The sequence below is a fragment of the Capra hircus genome, chromosome 17, assembly GCF_001704415.2.
Source record: "Capra hircus breed San Clemente chromosome 17, ASM170441v1, whole genome shotgun sequence".
NCBI lineage: Eukaryota > Metazoa > Chordata > Mammalia > Artiodactyla > Bovidae > Capra > Capra hircus.
The window spans coordinates 63,373,860-63,399,604 of NC_030824.1; the positions used below are offsets into that span (position 1 = coordinate 63,373,860).

A 25,745-nucleotide genomic window follows, 5' to 3' on the forward strand; every position below is an offset into this window, starting at 1 on the left:
TTAAAGACAAGTGAAGGCTGATTCATTCTTACATTTAGAAGAGGACCAAGAAGATGTCAACTAAAGACATGTGATTTAGTCACTGCATAAGGTCATTAAACAGAAAGAGAGTCCTCAGAGAATGTGGTGACCTTCACAAGGTCTGTAGTTTAATTATGCTGAGCAAATATTTCCATGGTCTTGATCATTTCACTAAAGTTATGTAACATGGTGATGGTAGAAACATACAAGAGAAATTTTGCAACTTGTCTGTGCCTAAACTTAATTCAAAATACAAATTTTTTAAAAGAAAGAAAAAGATGAAGGCCTACTGCTAGTCCCTCATCCAACTCTCTGTACAATCAAGCAGGTTTTCTTTCAAACAAAACCAGCCATTTCTACCTTACATTTTCTCTTATGCCACTGTCTCTCCTAGATTAGTTCCTGCATCTTCAGTTTTCTAAGTCATACCACTCTCTGGAAAACCCTGCTTTTCTAGGTCCTGCCTTGGTAGTCGTGGTGGTGTTCAGTTGCTAAGTCATGTCCAACCTTTTGCAGCCTCATGAACTGCAGCATGCCAGGTTTCCCTGTCCTTCACTATGTGTCAGAGTTTGCTCAAATTCATACACCTTGAGTCAGTGAGGCTCTCTAACCATCACATCCTCTGCCACCTCCTTCTCCTTTGGCCTTCAATCTTTCCCAGCATCAGGATCTTTTCCAATGAGTCGGCTGTTGAAATCAGGTGGCCAAAGTATTGGAGCTTCAGCATCAGTCCTTCCAATGACTATTCAGAGTTGATTTCCTTCATGATTGACTGGCTTGATGTTCATACAGTCCAGGGGACTCTCAAGAGTTTTCTCCAACAACACCAGTTTGAAAGCATCAATTCTTCAGCACTCATGACTACTGGAAAAACTAGAGCTTTGACTATATGGACTTTTGTTGGCAAAGTGATGTCTCTGCCCTTTTTTTTTTTTTTTTTTTTTTTTTTGGTCTAGGTCTGTCATAGTTTTCCTTCTAAGGAGTGACTGGTTTTTAATTTCATGGCTGCAATCACCATCTGCAGTGATTTGGAACCCAAGAAAATAAAATCTGTCATTGTTTCCACTTTTTTCCCTTCTATTTGCCATGAAGTGATGGGACCGAATGCCAAGATCTTAGTTTTTCGAATGTTGAGTTTTAAGTCAGCTTTTTCACTCTCCTGTTTCACCCTCATCAAGAGGCTCTTTAGTTCCCCTTTGCTTTCTGCCATTCAGTTCAGTTCAGTTCAGTCGCTCAGTCATGTCTGACTCTTTGCAACCCCATGAACCGCAGCACGCCAGGTCTCCCTGTCCATCACCAACTCCCGGAGTTCACTCAGACTCACGTCCATCGAGTCCGTGATACCATCCAGCCATCTCATCCTGTGTAGTCCCCTTCTCCTCCTGCCCCCAATCCCTCCCAGCATCAGAGTCTTTTCCAATGAGTCAACTCTTCGCATGAGGTGGCCAAAGTTCTGCCTTTAGGGTGGTGTCATCTGCATATCTGAGGTTGTTGAAATTTCTCCTGGCAATCTTGATTTCAACTTGTGATTCATCCAGCCCAGCATTTCATATGATGTACTCTGCATATAAGTTAAATAAGCTGGTGACAATATACAGCCTTGTCATAGTCCTTTCTCAATTTTGAACCAGTCGGTGTTCCATGTGCAGTTCTAACTGCTGCTTCTTGACCTGCATACACAGGTTTCTCAGGAGACAAATAAGGTGGTCTGGTATTCTCATCTCTTTAAGAATTTTCCAGTTTGCTGTGATCCCCACAAAGACTTTAAGATAGTCAAAGAAGCATATGTTTTTCTGGCACTCCCTTGCTATTTCCATAATCCAACAAATGTTGGCAATTTGATCTCTGGTTCTGCTGCTTCTTAGAAACCTAGCTGATACATCTGGAAGTTCTTGGTTCATATACTGCTGAAGCCTGGCTTAAGGATTTTGAGCATAACCTTGGTAGCATGTGAAACAAGCACAACTGTGTGGTAGTTTCAGCATTCTTTGGCATTGCCCTCCTTTGAGACTGGAATGAAAACTGACCTTTTCCAGTCCTGTGGCCACTGCTGAGTTATCCAAAGGAAAGGAAAGTCGCTCAGTTGTGTCCAACTCTTTGCGATCCCATGGACTGTAGCCTACCAGGCTTCTCAGTCCATGGGATTTTCCAGGCAAGAGTACTGGAGTGGGTTGCCATTTCCTTCTCCAGGGGATCTTCTGGACCCAGGGATCGAACCCAGGTCTCCTGCATTGTAGGCAGACACTTTACCCACTGAACCACCATGTGCTGACATATAGAATGCAGCACTTTGATAGCATCATCTTTTAGCATTTTAAATAGCTCATCTAGAATTCCATCACCTCCACTAGCTTTTTGTCCACAGTAATGCTTCATAAGGCCCACTTGACTTCACACTCTAGGATGTACGCCTCTGGGTGACCGACCACACCATTGTGGTTATCTGGATCACTAAGATTTCCCAAATCTTACAGCTTGTTCACGCTGCTAATTACACATTTAATTCAGGCTTCCTTGTAATGTTAGTTTTTAGTATATTACTGGTCTGTCAAGCAACTAAACCATAAGGCTAGAATATCATGTATTTTAGAAGTGTGCAAGCAGGAAGAACAATGCCTTGTACAAACTATTCACACAACAAAGAAGTTTACCTGAACTTTTTTTGCTGTTGCTGTTAAAAATAACATCCTCTATTTTGCACATATGTTTTATCAATCAGTCTTGTACCCCAAATGACTGATTTATAAAGATACACAAATAAGGTATTTTTTAAAAGCCAACTTTAAGTGGAAATCAAAGTAAAACAAAAACTGGACTGCAAAATAGAACCAGAAATGAACCATACACTTTAACCTATATTCTTGCTAGGATAACACACAAAATTATTAGTTTCTAGAGCCACACAATGTGGCATTCCAAAATGCCACAGCTTTTTATTTGCCTGTGGGGGTGGGTATTATTTAAAAGGTCACGAAGCTCTAGAATACGACAAAATATTACTTTTCAGCACTGACAAGCTACCAGTAACTATTTTAAAAGTTATTTTGTCTATTTATATTGCCTTTTAATATGAAAGTTATATGGTGGTTTGGTTCCTAAGCCTTGTCTAACTCTTGCAACCTCATGGGCTATATAGCCCACCAGGCTCCTCTATCCATAAGATTTTCCAGGCAAGAAAACTAGAGTGGGTTGCCATTTCCTTCCTCATATTGAGTACCTTTTATGTACCAAGAACGCCCAATACTGGGACAGAAACAAGCTCAAGAGAAGAGCGTTTTTTTTTTGTTTTTTGTTTTTTTTTTTTTTGGGCTGCGCTACACAGCATGTGGGATCTTAGTTCTCTGACCAAGGATTGAAACCTGTGTTCCCTGCAGTGGATATATCAGGAAGTTTGGAGCACAGTTCTTGATGAGACAAAATGGGGGTGAGAGGGAGAATGGGGAATGATAAGTAAAGACTGCTATCTGTTGCTACAAAGAAGACAAAAGAGTCTTTGTTAGAAAAGTTCTATAAGGTATCACTAAAGGCAGACCTGGGTGTTCATTGGAAGGACTGATGTTGAAGCTGAAACTCCGCCACCTGATGCAAAGAGCTGATTCACTGGAAAAGACCCTGATGCTGGGAAAGACTGAGGGCAGGAGGAGAAGGGGACGACAGAAGATAAGATGGTTGGATGGCATCACCAACTCAATGGACATGGGTTTGGGTGGACTCCGGGAGTTGGTGATGGACAGGGAGGCCTGGCGTGCAGCTGTTCATGGGGTCGCAAAGAGTCGGACACGACTGAGTGACTGAACTGAACTGAACTGAACGGAAAGGCAGTAATCCTCATTCTTTCAGCCCCCAACACACCTGAGGGATACAAAAACACTCCAGGGTCTCTCTGTAGCAGTGATTCTCAAAGGTCAAGTGAGAAATCCTGGGCGAATACGTGTGATTTGAAAAAATCCTTCAAGTAATTTTGTTTATCGCTCTCTCTTCCCTTTTCACTCCAGCCCTTTGTATATACAGGAATATTTCTATTCCTGATATTCTATTACATTCCTGAATATTTCAGATGCATAACAAGAGGTCTGCAATCACAGGAAACATACAGGTATAGCAGGAAGATGAACGGGTAATAGGGTAGCTTAATGAACTCTACCAAATGCCTAAACTGTTTTTAATCAACTCTACTTCATCTAGAGAGTGTTGGTCCCAGGTGATTAAATTTTTAGAATTTGTTTATTATGCTAAATTTTTATTATGAAATAGGATAATGAATCCCCATGTACCCATTAGTCAATTTCAATAATTATTAACACATTTGGCCTTAGTTTACTCCAAGGGGGAATTCAGCCTAGGCAATGTGCTAGAAAGATTTATTGGAAAATAGGAGAGTGTGCCTGCCTTTAAGCGGTTTGTTTTTTCAGGTTTACTGCAAAACTGCATGGAGAACAAAAATATCAAAAAATAATCCCAATTCATAAACATTAGCCAGCAGCCTTCATCTTTGTTCACAAAGGTTAAACACATGTGGACTTGAAAGGAGATGTTCAATGCTAAAGCTGCAAATTTGATAAGGTGACTTCTCTTGTTAAAATCCTTCCATCCAAATTCCTTATCATAGGCTGGCCCCATAGCATGAGGTTAAGTATGCAGACGGCTGCAATCAGAGTGCTGCAGTTCAGATATTAGCTTTATCACATACTGGCTGAGTGACTCTGGCAAGTTAGGCCTTAGTATTCTTGTCTAAGAATGGTGATAATGATAGTGGGTATTTATTGGGTTGTTGTACAGTTTAAATGAAATTATATAAAACACAGGACAGTTCCTGACACCTCTGTGTCTGATGTTAGTATTACAACATATACATAAAAGGCTGCATGGTGTCTGGCTGAGGTTAAGGAAGCATTTACTAAATGTTTCCAATCACCTATAATTAAGACTAATAATAACAGCGATCTGGCTCTCCTGCCTATGTTTCCAGTCTCATCCTGACACTGTCCCTCTTAAACTCTGTAAGATATGATGTGATATGACATACTGCTTTTATATATATTGTTTTCCTATTCTTTTCTATTCCCTTTCTCTGTGTGGTTGCCTCCTCCTCATTCGCTAAGATGAGCTCACATATCTCTGCACCCTGAGAAGTCTCTTTCTAGGTTTCATCCAGACAGTTGCTCTCCCTCTCTGTTGCTCTTGGAGCAACTGTGTCCAAACCCCCTACTTACTTTACCTACTTAAGTAAAACTCTTACCTACTTAACTAAATTGCTGGTCTAATTCCTGTCTCACTGAGAGCAGAGACTTCCAAGTATTGCTGTGCTTCTGGGGGTTGACACACAGTAGGTGCTCAAGAAATATGAATGAAATGCTAAATGAATGAAAGGTTATCCAAGTCAGCACAATTCAGCAGGGATGCAGCTAAGAGATACCTCCTAACACTATCACAGAGCAGCCTAGCACTGAAAAAAACATTCTACTAAACATTTCTACTAGAAAGTTTACTTCATTCTTATTCATCAATTCCCAATTATTTCTGTAAACAGCCTGTTACTACTTTCTATAATAAAGCTGAATCCAGCAGGCAGCATTCCAGATGTTGAAATACATAGTAATAAAAAAGACTATGCAAATACTTCAAGACTTTCCAGTAAAACCACATACTTAATTTTATAAACAGCATCTCAAATATTACCTAGAGGATTTATTAATGGATTTCCAAATGGAAATATTATGAAAAGATTTTCAACAAGCTGTGTATTCTATTGTTTTCTGTGCCAACCACTGCATACTTGCAAGATTTTATGGCTATACTGAGAGAAAGGGACATTATATTAATATGTAGAGGGAATATAGGTGCACACACTAGATAAAATGAAAGAATGAGAGAAACAAAAGAAAAGGAAAAGAAAGTAGACTGGCTTAGTGACAATGTAGGGCTTCAGCTTAAGAATGAATATTTTAGACTCTCTGAAGTGGTCTTTTTAATTTAACATAGGAAACAAGTTAACTCAGTACAACACTTAGTAACCAACAATAAAGCTGTAAAACTTTATTTTAAGATGGGTTTGGGGGAGAAATAACTTAAACATATGGATGCAATTAAGGTAAACACATATGTACTCTGCTTTTCTTAAGCACACAACTCTGAAATTGCATTTTATCCCCTATATATTTACATCTAAAAGCACTATAAAATTGGGATAGGGAAATTGGAAAAATCATTTAATAAAAAGTAACATGCCATTATTAGTATACTAAAATTTTGACATTACCAAAATTAAGTTCTAGAAGGCTATCTTAAGATTGTAGAGTAACTCACCAAAAGATATTTATAAATCCAAATAAGACTTCATAGTTTGGATTTCAGAATTAATTCAATTTTCAAAAGAGTCACAATAGGACATTTAGTGATTTCTCCTGTTACATAATATCACTTGAGCCTCTTTTTCCCCTTACCCTTCACACAGTTGAATTAAACTGGAGAAAAACTTACTGGATATTTGACCAGTTTCCACTCAAAATTTACTGACTAACTTTCTAGTTAACCAGCCTCAGTGCCTACTGAGGCCATTGTTAAAATATGCTGGATATCAGCAAGTTAAAAAAGCATACTAATCATTATATGTTGAAGTTAGTATTTAATTCCTAAAGGACAAAAATCCTGGTAATATTAACTACTAAGGCCGAAAGAGAATCCACGACAAGTAGATATACTTGATTAAAATGGTGAAGAATCTAAAAGAGAAAATTATCTTTATACCTAATATAAAGATAGGTTTATCTTTATAAACCTATACCTGTTACACCTGTTTGCATAATACCTCTAGCTGGTTTAAAAAAGGCAAAGCAACATTTAGAAACATTGAGAAACCAAGTTCCCTCTTACTATAAGAAATGAAATACAGAATTACTTTTTAAAAGCCAGAACAATACATGTACAAATTAAAAAGCATAATGAACCTAACTCAACTTATTTAAAAGGAATCTTTTAAGCTAGAAATGTAAATATTCAAGTTCTCTGGAAATAGGAAATATAGAATTAAAACTTTGTACAGCATAAGGTAAAAGATAACCTATCAGGGAAAAGAGTTTCATGGATATACTACTATCAATTGGAATTTTTAAAAGCCAATTAGATTTATGGTCAAAATAAACACCAGACAATATTTAATCAACAAATTATGCAAAGTAATCCACACAAAAGATGGACATAGTGAGTAAATATGTTAACTGAACAGAAGTCATTCTATGTGAACTTGGACTTGAAAGACTGAAACTATTTTTAATTTTGAGAAACTTTTTAATTATTATGTAAAAACTAGGGGAGAAAACTAAACTATGTTAACGGACTACTATACAGTCATTAAAATGAATGAGCTGAACTGAATATATGTGATATGGAAACTAGCCTATAGTATATTGATTAAAACAATTCCAAATCAGCAAAGAATATAGTGCATTATCTCATTTAATGAAAAAATTAACTATAAAAATAAACTATAACACCACCCTTATATATGTTAAATGAGTACATGCTATGTGAGTACATACATAAATACACATGTATAAAATCTGGAAAGGTACATAAACCTACCAGTTATTATCTCTGGTGGAGGGAGGATGAAAAGATTGGCAGAATAGAAATGAATACCTTCTTCACCTTTATTCTAGTTGGTGTCTTAAACAAAGCAAGTATTACTTTTAAAGTAAAGAGTAACAAAAAAAATTTCCTTTTTAAAAAAATCTAAAACTAAAAAATCTAAGGAAAAATTGAAAATACAAAACACAGCTTTATGAAGTTTAATTTTTCCATTGATATAGTAACCAGAAGTATTTCTTAACCATCTCAGAACAACTCCAGTTGATAAATTGGTCAAACACTGTGAAACCAACAGACCTTACTACAAAGTTAATTTTGTTATTTTGAGGTTATTTCCTAAATTATTTCTATCTGGTTTCAAGGAGCCATTAGTTTTAGCAATATTTTACCATCATTTACTGCTAACTAAATATTTAGAAAGGTATGCAGTATACATTTTGTAAACAAACTATGTTTTACTTACATTTGGTATTTGGAGACATATACATATCATGATGGCATATAATATACATAAAGAGCAAAGAGAGAATAGCTAGCTAAATAAAGCAAACCTCTTAAAAAAAAAAAAAAAAAAAAACGCTGTGACAAGAAACCAGGGGAGAGGGAAAATTAGAAAAAGGAGTAGTTTTACTTATTTATCTACTCAATAATATTATGGAAATCACCACTTAAACTTTATGTTTAAGTAATACATAAAGTAATTATAAATTGTGAAAATATGCCCAGGTTTCCCATCAGAGCCTTGAACTGAGTCCATACATTCCGGGCACATTACACTGAGACCCAGCGCAGCCTCACTACAATCTCTGCTTCTCGGAGCTGTCCATCCACTGCAGCATAATTCCAGCTGCCAATCTGAAAGAAACCAGCTAGTCAGAGCAGACACAACCAACAGAAACAAATGTCACTCAATAATGTTCAGCGGTACTGTGCTCATGGATAATTTCAAACAGTATCTCTGTCTAGAGCATTGATGTGCTCATTCAAAACACCTCCATCTCTAGCTACTGGAAACGAGTAGATAAAGCCGCCTGCCTAGAAAAATAAGTGGAATGTTGCTTCAAAGAGGTTGCCAATACTAAGAGGCAAACAGTGAAAACACAGTAAAAGTTCTCAAAGGAAAAAAAAAAAAGCAGGATAGTTGCATTCAGAAGGTTAAATTATTTCTTAAAACTAGATAAGTCTGTTTAAACTATGTCATGGAAACAGTCATTTGGTCATTCATTTGTTAAGAATCATTTCATCTATTTTCTCAATCATATTTGTGAGTATCCACCATGTACAAACACTGAAATGAGGTAGAATGAGGAATCTTTGACTTCAAGAAACTTAAGGCTGAAAAACAACACACCCACACATAACACAGCTGGCAGAGACAGAGGGAAGGCAATACGTCTACTGTTACAACAGTGTTAGGTCATATGCAACACTGAAAAATTTTTCACTGAAGTGTTTCCTGAATACTGTATTCACAGAATCTCAGTTCTTCCTTTGCACCAATAATATTAACTAAACATAGTGATTCTAAGTAAACTTCCTCATCTTTGTAGAAACAAAAGAAAGCAACATTGCTATTCTGAAATGTGAAATATGACTATGCTATTCTAACAGTCAGCAATCAGTTATAGTTGCAAATAGTCTTCCAGAGATTTTTCAAATCTAGGTAATTTGACTTAACTATTCTAGAAGCTTGAATCTAGTTTAATATTTTGAAAAAAAAATTCAGTCACTTGATTTGAGAGTACTTTCACACTTACAATTTAAAAGAAAGATGGTGCCTAGAGAGCAGAGGGTTATGACGGAAGTCATCAGCATAATAGAGAGGCTCAGGATTCCTTGGGCAGCTGATAGAGAAAAAACTCATAAAAACATGAACACTCTGCTTCATGTCCTTGGGTGTATAAATTTAGCTATACCTACTTATAAGTCTGCAAAGAGGCATAATAGCTAGCAAAATATGAAGATTCACTTTATTGACAATTTTAATGTTTAAGTAAGGGAAACTTTGTGATTTTAATATACCAGAAAGTTTGGCATAATTTCAAGGTTTTATGTAGGTTTTCAATTAAAACTTGACTAATCCCTACTGTTTATTTGGCTTTTCACCGTACAGTTCCTGCCCTGCACTGTGTCAAATATGCCATCTGTGTAACACACTTCTGGCCAGAGATGCGTCAGGATTATTTTTGTAACACTCTGAATTGCGGCTGTGTGAAATCTTAACTTATTGTATTCAGCATTTCCACTTCATTCTCTTGCTACAACCATTGTAACCCTGTTGTACTAATGTCCTACTCTTAAATCTCACGGCAGTCACAACAAAGATTCCTGCTCCCCCACCTGCTTCAAACAGGCTTACAGACCATTCCCCTAACTATTTAGCAAATGTTAACAATGCTATAAATACCAATTGTGTTTATGCTTTCTGAAAGATTCACTGCAGCGAGTGTTCTGCAGTAGTGTTAGAGCTGAAGTAAGCTGTTGACTCCCACCATGAAAATGATTGAATTCTAAGCCAAAAATGCTTTTCCTTGGATAAGATATCTGATTTGCTACTGCTGTCATGAGACTGGGGTCATGTAAACTTAAACACTGCTGCTGCTGCTTTTGGAAAACAGATCTTCTCAGAGTGATTATGTGTTACTACAACAGCATTTGGAAGAGGGAAAATCAACCACTGACACTAAACACAACTGAGGGGAAATTTTTCAGGTTTTAACTTTCATATTATGAGACTCACTATGTAATTCCTTAAATCGAGCAGGATCACGTCTCTCCTTTTCCTCTTCTCTACCCATCTTCATAAATAGAGCTGAGTTCCATTTTCAGAAGGAATGAATAACTTTAATTTCTGAACTCACATAAACATAGAATAACACTGCATTTGCTTGAAAAGTAAAGGAGAAAACGATGCTTCCAGAGCAAATGTAGTGGGTATTTACAGTAAGGTGAGAGAAGGAAAAGCACAGACGGTAGATGCTGTTTCCATTACCGCTGTCCTAAGCAGCATCTACCTGCAGCCTACCTTTTGGTCTTTGAACCCCCACCTCTGCTTCCTAGCTCCGGTGCACCCTGGATTCTGTCCCTGCACTCCCTACACGCTGGGTGCTCGAACCCTATGCTGTGTCTGTACTTTTCCTTTTGTCAAAATCTACTATCAAGTCCGACACACAGGGAGCTGAATGACTAGAAAGAGTTGTTTCAAAAACTAGGTCTGTAATTAAATAAATCATCTCTAATGGTGAAGTTTCAAACATGAGTAAAAGGCACTGAATTCGGTAGCAGAGGCTTTTTTCTGTGTATATCAAAGATCATCATATAGAAACCACGATAGCTGACTTTAGCATGCGACTCTGGCATTGGTTAACACAGTCTAATCTTAGAGCTGGAGATTTTCTATGCTTTAACTTTATACTTTCACGGTATTTGAATTCTCAGGGTTCTGGCACATTTTTGGATAAATAAGTTGTAAAATCCCTTTATGTACCATTTAATTATATACAAACCATGCAAACACCACACATACACAATTTAGTAGTGAACTCAGAAATCAAGATTTTATGAGTCCTGAGTCAAAAGCCTTCCTGCTTTTAGAAAATGATGATAAGAACTACAATTAACAGTGATATACCAAAGATATTTTCCAAAAGAGTAGAAGTGATCTTTTGTGGTCCTCCTCAAATATGCTGGAAAAAATGAGGGAATTTGTTTCCAAAATGTATGAAAAACAATCCTAGTTCAGCGAGTTAAAAAATTGCTTACAGGTACTCTGATTTCTGAGAGAGGTAAGTGAAGAAGTTGTAACCTCCTTCATCTTTACTGAAGTTACACAAAGATCATTATATATAAAGTCACTATCCTACCAACATTAAAAATGGCCAGTCCCAGAAAGTAATCACAAAAGAACCCCAAAAAGTCAAAACCAAAGTCAATATTCTTATCTTCATGTTAACCTGCATTACTTGCTTGAATTTTCAAGCAGATACTTTTTCCCCTCACAAGAGTGAAAGAGCTGGAGTTTGGCTTTTTCCTTTTGATTTTCCAGAGGAAAAATTTTCGGCATACAGAAAGTAGCAAATAAAAGAATTCCATGATCTCACTAATCAAAGATTAAATAACTATATTTGGTTAGATGACCATATAAACATCTAAGATGACCACATAAACATCAGAAATTTCCTAATGTATAAATACACATCACAAAATTTGTATTTTCTATATTTCAAAACATGATCTGTTTTTGTATGTAATATGGTAAAGTATTTTTCCATAACAATAAATATAGAAACATATACCAATAATTTTAATGATGTATATAGTAGCATTCACTGTATGGATTTACCTATATTTATTTAATCCATTTCTCTATCAACCTAGATAGCATATTCAAAAGCAGAAACATTACTTTGCCAACAAAGGTCCATCTAGTCAAGGCTATGGTTTTTCCAGTGGTCATGTATGGATGTGAGAGTTGGACTGTAAAGAAAGCTGAGCGCTGAAGAACTGATGCTTTAGAACTGTGATGTTGGAGAAGACTCTTGAGAGTCCCTTGGACTGCAAGGAGATCCAACCAGTCCATTCTGAAAGAGATCAGCCCTGGGATTTCTTTGGAAGGAATGATGCTAAAGCTGAAACTCCAGTACTTTGGCCACCTCATGCGAACAGTTGACTCATTGGAAAAGATTCTGATGCTGGGAGGGATTGGGGGCAGGAAGAAAAGGGGACGACAGAGGATGAGATGGCTGGATGGCATCACCGACTCGATGGACGTGAGTTTGAGTGAACTCCGGGGGTTGGTGACGGACAGGGAGGCCTGGCGTGCTGCGATTCATGGGGTCGCAAAGAGTCGGTCACGACTGTGCGACTGAACTGAACTGAACTGACTGCTAGATATTTATGTGGTTCTTGTGGGTTTTTTTTTTTTTTTTTGCTATTATGAGCAACTATGAAAGTGAAAGTCACTCAGTCATGTCCAACTCTTTGTGACCCCATGGATTTTTCCAGGCCAAATACTGGAGTGTGTAGCCTTTCCCTTCTCCAGGGGATCTTCCCATCCCAGGGATCAAACCCAGGTCTCCTGCATTGCAGGTGCATTCTTAACCAGCTGAGCCACAAGGGAAGTCCTGAGCAACTATATCTGTTTTCTAACAATTAGGCATTTTTGTTATTTTTCATCTTAGGTAGTCTAACAGGTAAAAAATGTGTTGGATTTTACTGAATGCAACTGAATTTCACTGATTACTAGCAAGGCTTCACTCATTTATGGCCCAGAGTTCATCTTTTGTGAATTATCTATTCCTGAACTTTGTCATCTGTTGTCTTTTTTTGGATGTACAAAAACTTCAGTTTTTATGTAGACAAATGGAACAATTTCTTTAATGACTGTGGTTTTGTTACTGACATACAGAAAGGGCCTTTTCCATTCCAAGATTATAAAACTACTTACTACAGTATTTTCTATGTCCTGTAGTTCGGTTTTTTATACTTATACTATAACCTTTATTCCAAATAAATACATGTAATTCATTTGTAATTTCTTTATCATGTGAAACAGGGATCTAAATTTATAACAATTAGCTAGCTGTCTTAACATAACAGGTTACAAAAGATAGCCTTTTCCCAGTGATTTTAAAATACCACCTCTATCATATATTCTCATATCTACTTCTGAAACTGGAGAAGGAAATGGCACCCCACTCCAGTACTCTTGCCTGGAAAATTCCATGGATGGGGGAGCCTGGTAGGCTACAGTCCATGGGGTCGCAAAGAGTCGGACACGACTAAGCAACTTCACTTTCTTTCTTTCTATAGTTCCTTTTGGAGAAGGAAATGGTAACCCACTCCAGTGTGCTTGCCTGGAGAATCCCATGGACAGAGAGGCCTGGTGGGCTACAGTCTATGGGGCTGCAAAGAGTCGGACACGACCGAACGACTAACGCACACACACACACATTTCTGAAAGCTCTATTCTGTTTCACTGAACCTTAAAACTACAGCACCGTGTTTTCGTTACTCTAGTTCATACTTCGTCTCTGAGGAAGTAATCAAAACCTATTTATTTACTTTAAATTTAGTTGTATCCTGGTCATTCGGTTTCTCAGGCTATCACGTTTAAGAAATAGCTAATTGCAGAGTAGGAGGGCAGGTGTCCAAAAGACAGACACACTGACACAGGAAGAAGAAGTGAGAGCTGATAGTTTTTTTTTTTTTTTTTCTTAGCACCCGGTATTCCCAGGCGGTCTCCCATCCAAGTACTAACCGGGCCCGACCCTGCTTAGCTTCCGAGATCAGACGAGATCGGGCGCGTTCAGGGTGGTAGACCCGATAGTTTTAAAGTAGAAATAGGAAACGTACAAAAAGAGAGCATACCAACTGAGAAAGCAAGTAGTATGGAATTCTTTATTGTAGGGTCAAGTATACCACAGAACAATCACTAACATTAATAAAAAATAATACTCACTAATCACATTCTTCACTGGTCTTTACTTATTACTGTCTACAGGAAAGTGGCCTCTACGGCTAAAAACTGCAGAGCACCCATCCTTTCTCAGGCACACACAGAACATTTACAAAGACCGAGGTGACTTAAGTCTCCAAAAGATTTCAAAGAATCTGTGTCACATGTATCGGTCTTCAGCTTTAAATTAAGCTACAATTAATAACAAAAAGACACCAGGTGTGGATGCGTGAAGCCAAGCCTTTGCTGCAGAGACGACCTTCAAGCGGAGGCCCGAACGACAAGGTCAGGAACAGAAGGAAGGTCGGTGTCAGAGCACACGCAAACGGGGTGAGGACGGCAGGGCGTGAGATGAGACAGGAAGGCGGGGGCCAGACCCTGCGGACCGAGCAGAGCTCTAGTCTGCGTTTAATGGGAAACAGGAGAGCTTAAGTAGAGGGACACAGTCTGATTTACACTTTCAAAATGTCACGTTGGCAGCTCTGCGGAAAGTGGACTGCAGGTAGTTAAGCGTAGAAAAGGGTGACCAGGCCAGTCAGGGGAGAGCTGATGATGGCGGCTTGGACAAAGGCATGACACACAGACATAAATGGTTTCCAAATGTGTTTTGGAGGCACCATCTACCTAACCACTCTCGGTCATCAACTGCTCATGCCCCCGCCACCCCGACCTCTCCCCACATGTTGCGCTCTCTGCTTTTCGCTCCCCTGCCCTTCCTACCGCGGCACCTACCCCTCATTCCTTAAGGACTATGCTCAGGCGGGTTAGTACTGCCTTTTTCTGGGCCGGCTGCTTCTCCTCTGTGCTCCGACATGTAGTGGAAACGTCTCACTCAGAGCACATCACTGTCCATGCAACTTCTAAATGCTTATTTCTGACCTAATAAAACTCCAGCAATGAATTGTCTTACACTAAGGAGTTGCTAACTGAGCTCTCAACTTTTGGATAGAGCAAATACCATCTATATGATAAATGATAGGAAAATTCTGGATATAAGAAAGGATACAAAATTCTAGAAATCATGCCCCTAAATACAATTATATTCTAAATATATTAAAGAAATAATTTAAGGAAATTGGTTTCCATTTTTTTGGGAAAATAAAAATTATTTTGTAAACTTAATATTCAACTCATCATGAATTTATTTTGTGAATTTGGATTTTGGAAGGTTTTCTCCTTAAGAAAAATATTTATTCTTATTCATATCTGACTCTGAATTCAATTATCTTAAATTTTCCTTCTTTTTAAATTACTTCTTTCCCTGTTTTTTAGGTTTTTTGAAATGCTAGTAGAAGGAAGAAAGGTGAATGAATTAAACCATAGTCAAAAAATTAATCATCAGAAAATAACAAATCTTTATTTATTTGTACTTTGTCTGTACAGACAAGAAATGTGTGTGTGTTAGTCATTCAGTCATGTTCAACTCTTTGCAACCCTATGGACTGTAGCCTGCCAGGCTCCTCTGTCCATGGGATTTCTCCAGGCAAGAACACTGGAGTAGGTTGCCATTTCCTCTGCCAGGGGATCTTCCCGACACAGGAATCGAACCCACGTCTACTGCGTCTGCTGCAGTGGCAGGATTCTTTACCATCTGAGCCACCAGGGAAGCCCCACAGACAAGAAATAGAGTATATTAAAAGTGGTGACAGTAGAGAAAAGGGTACAAAAATAAAGAAATAAGTCAGTTAGAATAAAGTGTTCAAGATAAGAACAAATCCTTTAGTTGGAGGTCACAGATATTTGGGGAGAAAAAAGCATATTTGCCTGAAAAAATAATTCTTCCTGGTGTGTGACATATGCAAATACAGACAGAGCTGTATATTGATAACCCAGCTGTTTTCTAAAAATTAAAAACAACATAAAAGTGTAATGTGCTGCGGGCTGTTTCTCTGATTACTTTTCCTCCTCTTATGGTTATTATTTCTATCGTTTAGTGCTTTTTTTATAGAGAGATTATTTTTATGATCACTTACTACACCATATGTATTAACCATTCATTCTAGAATAAAACTTTCTCTTGAGGAATGGAGCTTTTCCCAAGTAATAGGTGCATACATGACTTGTTTGTAGACAGCTTGCCTCCATGTATAACTGTGTGGACAGATAAGTCTTCCAGATGAAAACTAAGTAGACAGTAGTGAACAGAAATAAGCAAAACGACAGGTACTGAACAGAAATGTCTAGTCTGGTCTGCTTTAAAGACTAGAGAGGCCAAATCCATCCTGATACCATTACTGTGATTTTGCAGGGATAATATCTTAGTATAAGCCAAGTGTATGCACAAATTTCCTAATACTAGAGAAGGCAACGGCACCCCACTCCAGTACTCTTGCCTGGAAAATCCAATGGATGGAGGAGCCTGGTGGGCTGCAGTCCACAGGGTCACGAAGAGTCAGACAGGACTGAGCGACTTCACTTTCACTTTTCACTTTCATGCATTGGAGAAGGAAATGGCAACCCACTCCAGTGCTCTTGCCTGGAGAATCCCAGGGACAGGGGAGCCTGGTGGGCTGCCGTCTATGGGGTCGCACAGAGTTGGACACGACTGAAGTGACTTAGCAGCAGCAGCAGCAGCAGCAGCGATGTTAAAGCCTCTTAGAAGAACGAGATTTTGAAGGAAAGATGGGACAGTCTGGAGATGGGGTGGAGAGCAAATCAGAAGATGGTGGTAGTGGAAGCTTTACAACTAGCAAGACCTGAAGACTTGGAGGCTGCCCTGGCACGGGGTTGCAGGCACAAGGCTGGCTGCAGCTGGAGCAGTGGGAGCTACCTCCCTGGGTTCTGTGCACAAATGCACGTTATTCTCAAAGTGCAGGAGGAAAAGCTTTATGATGAGAGAGGCAGCTTGCGAACAACCTTTCTGAAAGATTGTCCTACTTCCACATCACTCTGTATTCTGCTACGCAGCCTTTTTTCTTCATAGCACTTATTACTAACTGAACTTAGTTTTTACTGTTTATTTTCTGTGTATCAACCTCCATGAGGGAAAGGGTTTTGACTGACTTTCTTGCTCATCACTGTATTTTTAGGATCTTGAACAAAATGTGTATCTGATGAATAAATGAATAATTAATGAAAGATTAAACTCTTCCAATTTATCAGCCCTTTTTCTTACTTATCCAAACCAGCCTAGAGCCACCATTTCAACAATATCCCTTTAACAATTTCATTGACACCCTTCCACTCTCATTTCTTTTTTATATATATTCTACCATACTCCTATGGCCAAACCCCCATCTCTCTCTCTCCACATGTATAATTACACACACACATACCTTCTCTATTCAACTTTTTTCTACATCTGTTCTCCTGCTATTGAGAACAGAGAAAAACAACATGGAAAGGAAATAACAGTTTATATATTATTGAGTATCAGTTATGCACCTATCGCTATATAAGGTATCTCCACAAATGCTACCTCACTCTTGGTACAAACTCTCATAGAGGCAGCTGCCTCCCCACCTCACTCACAGACAGTTACTTCAACCAGCCCCAGGCTGACTTTCCACTCCCCCCACACAAGACTGTATTCTTTCCTGCTCTCCAGGGCTTATCTATCTGTGCTCTGGATTTTGTTTTTTCTCCTTTTTCTCATAGAGCTTAGTGGCCTATTACATACTCCTAGGACACATGCTTCTCTTTGGAGCTTTCCAATTAACAGAGAAACATCATAAATTACCTACCCATTAAAAAAAAAAAACTCCTTCAGAGTGACTGGCAATGGATACGGGATCTCTTCGAGGGTAATGACAAAAGGTAAAATTAGATTGTAGTAATGCCTGTACAACCCTGGGAATAAACTAAAACTAGTGTATACTTCAAGTGGGTGAACTGTATCACGTGTGAGCTCTCTCTTAAAGCACTGAAAAGTTCTTGTTATTTCCTTTCCTCACTGTGTTTAGTTGTTCACGTCCCATTCACAGCACAGTCCTCTTTAATCCAAGCTTCTTTCTCTAATGATCCTTAGAATAATCCAAAGAAGAGTTTTCAGTCATTTGTTCAGTCTTCTTTGAGATAGATTCTAAAGTATACATGCTCCAACCCACTTATAATACAGTTAAGATTACTTTTTCTAAAAATTTTATTTATTTTTGGTGGTGCTGGGTCTTCATTGCTGCACGTGGGTGGGCTTTCTCTAGTTGCCGTCAGTGACAGGGGTCAGAGCAGGGGTCGTGAGGGGGACTCTCTGGTTGCGGTGCACCCAGGGCTTCCCAGGTGGCTCAGACGGTAAAGAGTCTGTCTGCAATGTGTTTGATCCCTGGGTAGGGAAGATCCCTTGGAGAAGCGGGTAGCAACACAGTCTAGTGTTCTTGCCTGGAGAATCCCATGGACAGAATAGTCTGATGGGCTCTAGTCCACAGGGTCGCAGAGTCAGGACGACTGATGACTGATGCACACACTCTAGCTGTGGAGCGCTGCCTAGGGCGTGCGGGCTCAGGAAGGGTCAGGACGACTGACGCGCACACTCTAGCTACGGAGTGCTGCCTAGGGCGTGCGGGCTCAGGAAGAGTCAGGACGACTGACGCGCACACTCTAGCTGCGGAGCGCTGCCTAGGACACGCGGGCTCAGGAGAGTCAGGACGACTGACGCGCACACTCTAGCAGTGGAGCGCTGCCTAGGACACGCGGGCTCAGGAGAGTCAGGACGACTGACGCGCACACTCTAGCTATGGAGCGCTGCCTAGGACACGCGGGCTCAGGAGAGTCAGGACGACTGACGCGCACACTCTAGCAGTGGAGCGCTGCCTAGGACACGCGGGCTCAGGAGAGTCAGGACGACTGACGCGCACACTCTAGCTATGGAGCGCTGCCTAGGGCGTGCGGGCTCAGGAAGGGTCAGGACGACTGACGCGCACACTCTAGCAGTGGAGCGCTGCCTAGGACACGCGGGCTCAGGAGAGTCAGGACGACTGACGCGCACACTCTAGCAGTGGAGCGCTGCCTAGGACACGCGGGCTCAGGAGACTCAGGACGACTGACGCGCACACTCTAGCTGTGGAGCGCTGCCTAGGGCGTGCGGGCTCAGGAGAGTCAGGACGACTGACGCGCACACTCTAGCTGCGGAGCGCTGCCTAGGACACGCGGGCTCAGGAGAGTCAGGACGACTGACGCGCACACTCTAGCTGCGGAGCGCTGCCTAGGACACGCGGGCTCAGGAGAGTCAGGACGACTGACGCGCACACTCTAGCTGTGGAGCGCTGCCTAGGACACGCGGGCTCAGGAGACTCAGGACGACTGACGCACACACTCTAGCTATGGAGCGCTGCCTAGGGCGTGCGGGCTCAGGAAGGGTCAGGACGACTGACGCACACACTCTAGCAGTGGAGCGCTGCCTAGGACACGCGGGCTCAGGAGAGTCAGGACGACTGACGCGCACACTCTAGCAGTGGAGCGCTGCCTAGGACACGCGGGCTCAGGAGACTCAGGACGACTGACGCGCACACTCTAGCTGTGGAGCGCTGCCTAGGGCGTGCGGGCTCAGGAGAGTCAGGACGACTGACGCGCACACTCTAGCTGTGGAGCGCTGCCTAGGACACGCGGGCTCAGGAGAGTCAGGACGACTGACGCGCACACTCTAGCTGTGGAGCGCTGCCTAGGACACGCGGGCTCAGGAGACTCAGGACGACTGACGCGCACACTCTAGCTGTGGAGCGCTGCCTAGGGCGTGCGGGCTCAGGAGAGTCAGGACGACTGACGCGCACACACTAGCTGTGGAGCGCTGCCTAGGACACGCGGGCTCAGGAGAGTCAGGACGACTGACGCGCACACTCTAGCTGTGGAGCGCTGCCTAGGACACGCGGGCTCAGGAGAGTCAGGACGACTGACGCACACACTCTAGCTATGGAGCGCTGCCTAGGACACGCGGGCTCAGGAGACTCAGGACGACTGACGCGCACACTCTAGCTATGGAGCGCTGCCTAGGGCGTGCGGGCTCAGGAAGGGTCAGGACGACTGACGCACACACTCTAGCTGTGGAGTGCTGCCTAGGGCGTGCGGGCTCAGGAGTTGCGGTGTGTGGGCTTAGCTGTTCCGCGGCATGTGGAATCTTCCCAGAGCAGGGGTCAAACCTGTCCTCTTCACTGGCAGGTAGATTCTTCACCACTGGACCGGCATGGGTATCTCCTAAAATTACTTTTTCTGGCTCCTCTCTCTTGTCACCTTCAGCTATTTCCACAAACCTAATTCCCCACCATGGTCTCTTTTACCATGTGCAGGAGGCACGTGCAGTTTCTCCTGCGCAGCTATCCTTTGCTCATAACTCCAGCAAGTGTTCCTATTCACCCTCCATCTCCAGCTCCAGCCTCTCATTTCCCAGACATGCTGGAATCTGCAGCCCAGGTTCAGTGCCTAGTCTCCAGACCTGTGCATACATAGTGTACTTATCTCTATACTGAATTTATCACAGTATTAGAAGTGCTTATTTATCCATGTTTCTCCACTATACAACATACTACAGCTGATGAGGGCAGGGACTCACCTTTTCACTCTTTAACCTTATTACAGAATTTAAGTTTGGTAAAAAGTTGTTGAAAAGAAGTTAATGACCTAGTCTTGTTTTTTGTTTTCTCCTTGTCTCACTCTACAATGAACTCTGTATGAATTCTCTAGGAAACAGTCTCTAATAACTTCTCTAGCATTAACATTTTATGATTTTTTTTTTAAGATGCAACTGGTAATTCTTAATTCTTTTTTATAGCCAGGTTTTCTAACTCAACATTTTAACAATGAACAATATAAGGGAAGGAACTAACACTTGTTGAGTACTTATGATGGGAAAGGTACCACGCCAGGCCTTTTTATCTATTATATGTCATTTAAATCTGCATGAAATGGGCATCATCCTATCAATTCCATATACAGAGTCTCAGGAAGAGCTAAGTCATACAACTATAGGCACTGGGGCCAGGAATCAAATCCACATTTATTTGTTGATTCAACTGTATCACAGTGTTGTGTCACAAAATTCAGCAGCATAATATGGAGTGGATATAATAACAGATCACATTTGTTTCAGTACCATTCAGGAAGTATATATACTTATATGAATAATGCTAATAATGAATTGATGTAGTCTTTCAAGAACACTGAGTACCCACCATACTTAGAATATATTAGGTCATGGTTTTTGAGTGAATGCTGAATCTATGATATGATATATATGTATATAAATAGGGTGCAATGAGTTGGAAAGCTCTTCAGCTAAAGGTTAATTTGCTAATAATTAACTACTTCGAGTTGTGGGGGAAAAAAGAAGTCAAAGAAACTTAAAGCAAAAGTTTTAAACAGAGCGTTCCTGGTGGTCCAGTGGTTAGAATCCACTTGCCAATGCAGGGGACATGGGTTCGATGAAGATTCCATGTGCCACGCGGCAACTGACCCTGTGTGCCCCCAACTACTGAGCTCCAGGGCCTACTACTTGCAGCAAAAGAAGCCACTCAGTGAGAAGCCCAAGCATGGCAACTACAGAGTAGCCCCTCACTCACTACAACTAGAGAAAAGCCTGCACAACAAGACAGACCCAGCACAGTCAAAAATAAAATAAATAAACATTTAAAACATTTCTTTTAAGTTTTAAATAGTCTTTAGCAAATGCTGATCGTGAAAAATACTGAAAGCTTACTTGATATGGCAGTTTCTCAACAAGTTAAACACAGAATTACCATATAATCCAGCAATTCTACTTCAGAATATACCCAGAGACTTGAAAGCAGGGACTTGAACAAGTATTAATATATGCATGCTCATAATAGCAACCCAAAAGATCCACTGACAGACAGACAAAATGTGGTACATACATATGATGAAGTATTAAAAAGGAAGGAAATCTGACCTATGCTACCACGTGGACAGAATTTAATAAAATAAGGCAGCTGCAAAAGGAAAAATATTGTATAATTTCACTTATCTAAGATACCTAGAATAATTAAATTCCCCAGAGACAACAGAATAGCGGTTGTCACGGCCCAAGGGCAGGGAGAGACAAGGAATTACTGTGTAAGGTATACAGAGCTTCAGTTTGGGAAAGACGAAAATTCTGGAGCTAGATGGTAGTGATGGTTGCATAACAATGTGGATATACTCAATGCCACTTAATCATAACTCAAACCAGAGTAGAAACCAATATTTGAAGTCATGACATGTTAAAGTGAAAGAAAAAATATAATCTGGTTAGCACATATATGTCAATACATATCTAAAGTCTCAAATGGTGTACAGTCACTGGTCACTGTGCGTTCATTTGTGTCCGACTCTCTGTGACCCTAAGGACTGTAACCTGCCAGGCTCCTGGCTGCGGGATTTTCCAGGCAAGAATACTGGAGTGGGTTGCCATTTCTTTCTCCAGAGGATCTTCCCGACTCAGGGATCAAACCCACATCTCTTGCATCTCCTCTATTGGCAGGCAGATTCTTTACCACTAGTGCCACCTGGGAAGCCCAATTTCAAATATTCTACCAAGTTAATTTAACGAACATTTATTGTCCCATTGTCTGACTACATGCTTAGAATCTGGATTTTGAAAATTTGGTAAGCAAAGATACATCACAGTCTTCTAGATGTCTCATGTTCAATATTATATCCACTAACCATATGTAGCTATTTAAATTTGCTACAATGAAACATTCAGTTCCTCAGTCACACTAGCCACATTTCAAACACACAATGGTCACATGTGACTAGTGGCTATTGTATTGGGCAGCATAGAGACAATGAACATTTCCATTATCCCAGGAAGTTCCACTGGAAGTTCTATTGCTTTTTTAGATTATACTGCCAACAGTATATGATAAACTCCTTTGGTAAATAACTGAGGTGTGAGAAGCAGGGTGGGTCAATCGAGAATAAACACAAAGAGCCAATGACACTGATCTATAGAGAAAACACCTAGCTGGTGGAATGATTCACCTTTTAACTAGCAGCATCACAGAGCTACAGAGAGCCATCCTTTCTGCTCATAGCTTGCACAAACTTGAATCATGGGAAAGGTTCAGCTATATTGACTTGGACACACAAGTCTTAAAAAAAGGAACAGGACCCTCACATTGGGAGAAATAGTATTAAGTACATTTTCATTGCAACTCTACAGAATATAAGGGAATTTCAAAATTAAAACTACTCAGATTTTATAGCAACATAAAATAATATATGCTCGCATGTTAAGTAAACAGGACACGACAAAGCCAAATATATACTGATTCCAGTCACAGAAATAGAAATATGGATAATAACTACAAAGGAATACAAAAACACGGAAGCAGGTATTAAATAATTATGGACATTTATAGTACCACTATTCAAACTTGGTTAAAACAATAAAAAAGAAAGTAAATGGGCACTTTTAATTCTATTCTAATAATGAATTATTTGCTGTTTTGTAAACAACTGCACGTTTGCTCCAACCTCAGTTGCATACACGGAACTCTGTGTATATTTTGTGTTATGCAGTCAGTTGTTGCTCTAATAAAATAAAATGTCCCCTAGAAGGAACATTTTCGAAGAACTGAAAAATTGTGTCTTTTAGAGCCCATCTGATCCTGTTCAAAAATAAACTAAAAAACGGCAATTCCAACCTATGTGATATAAGAAAGCTGCATCAAATGAGCAGTGCTCTTGTTTGTGTGTCAGTCTTCTTTATCTGGCACATAAACCAGGTGATGATACATGCTGGCAAATATATTTAAACATGTACTTTCATATACTGTCAACATGATAAGGTCATAAATAGAATTATAAAGAAATACATCAAGTGCCAGTGAAACACAAACCTTACTTACTACAAATGATGTTCGCTTTACGGTGATAGACAACTTTCCCTATGAATCAAAACTCCCTGGTTTCTTCTAAAACTCCCTGGTTCTCTTCTAAAATTGTATAGACATATAAGGTTTTATCTGTTCAATTTCACTAACATACATACATCTTTGTATATGAGGTATGTTAACTAGAAGAATAATAATTAAATTAAAATACTTTTAAAAATTTAAGGTCATACACAGACTTTTTGGTGAATACTGTATTTGTCAAAACTGTTTTGAGTTTTACTTAAGAAAATCAATGACAAGGATAAAACAATTCTCAATAATGTCCAGCACCAAGTATGATGATGTACAAAAGCTGCAGACTTTATTCTTGACTTCCATTTGGTTATATGTGTACTTGTACATAAATATGTGTTTATCACATTTAAATAGATTGATGCTTATGATCTTATTTCTTTAACAAATTATTTTCCTAGTTCATTAAACTAGTGAATAGCCTTAAAGGTTATAAAAATAACAAATATGATTACTGTTCCCTTAATGGGGTCAAACTGGAAAAGTTCTTGTTTTATACTGAGTCAAACATCAAGTCCCAGGTAGGTCACTAACTTAAAGGCTATCCTGCTCACATTACTCTACCCAGCTGGTTTCAGTGTGCTGCTTCAGCTGCTGCTGCTAAGTCACCTCAGTCGTGTCCGACTCTGTGCGACCCCAGAGACAGCAGCCCACCAGGCTCCCCCGTCCCTGGGATTCTCCAGGCAAGAACACTGGAGTGCGCTGCCATTTCAGTTTCATCATCAGTAAAATGAAAGCGTGGGGAAGATGGCATTTAACAGCTTCTGGTCTAGAGATACACGTTAGACTCAATCAGGTAACCTACCTCTCTCAATACAGGATCAGTTATTGAATTCAGATTAACAGCTCCTTCATAGGTCAGGTAATAGAATACATTGAGGGCTCGAACAGCCTCTGGTCCTTGCTGTTTATAGCCAAAAATGAGGTCAATCCACTGGTGAAGCTGGCAGGAAACAAATTCACTCTCCAGGGCCTGAAAAAAAAAATGTAGTTTTTATTATTATGCTGAATTCTATTTTTAAGATACAGAGAAATTTAGAATAAGCACTGGAGTTTAACTCTAAACTGTGAACCAAGTTCTTCTGAAGTCCTTATTTTCCACTAGAATTTGTTCTCCTTTTTTATAATTAGAGACTCTGCAGCACTTGTCACACTGAATTACAACAGACTGTTTATATTTCAGTATTCATCTGTGTGTACTGTAAGCACTGTGAAGACCAGGACTGGGTCTATCTTGGTCACATTTGTAACTCAGGACCTGGCAGGTACTCAGTTTATGTTTCAAAGAAAGGAGGTCATAGAATGTAAAGGCTGGTTTGAAACAGCAAATGTGAAAATATTAAACACTGACTACTCACTTGAAATATTTATAGTTTTTCTAGAATTAAAACATTTTGCTGCCCACCGCAACAACAATAACCAAATCATTTGGTTACTTCAACGAGATTTTAAACCAACAGATTAGATCTTGGGAGTGATCCTTGTAATTACTGGATTATTATTCTATGTAATAATATCAAATTGGACTGAATATTTGATGCTATAAACATAACAGTGTCCAATAAATAATGAATGAACATAATCAAGTTTTCAGTAGAAATACTGGGCTCAAGATCACTTCCAATTCATCACCACATTCCCAGAGTTACAAGCACTGTTCCTAAAACACCATAGGTGCCAACAAATGTTTGCTAAACTTAATAAAGTTTAAAAAGCTAAAGAGTTTTCATAAGCAGAGACTTTTTCTTGAAGAAAAGTATTCACTTGTATATTATTTAATGTTGTTAAAAATTATTCCAACATAAAACCATGATGGGCTAGTCTATCAATAAATGATGTTGTTTGAA

General features: G+C 39.8%; 1 protein-coding gene across 1 annotated transcript in view; it reads right to left on the reverse strand.

Annotated features, from left to right (window-relative positions):
* LRBA (LPS responsive beige-like anchor protein) overlaps positions 1 to 25,745 on the reverse strand; it is a 747,979-nt gene that overhangs the window by 58,457 nt on the left and 663,777 nt on the right. The window contains exon 48 of the mRNA XM_018061590.1: positions 24,704 to 24,871. Coding sequence (XP_017917079.1) covers positions 24,704 to 24,871 — 168 coding nt within the window. The remainder of the gene's footprint in view (positions 1 to 24,703; positions 24,872 to 25,745) is intronic.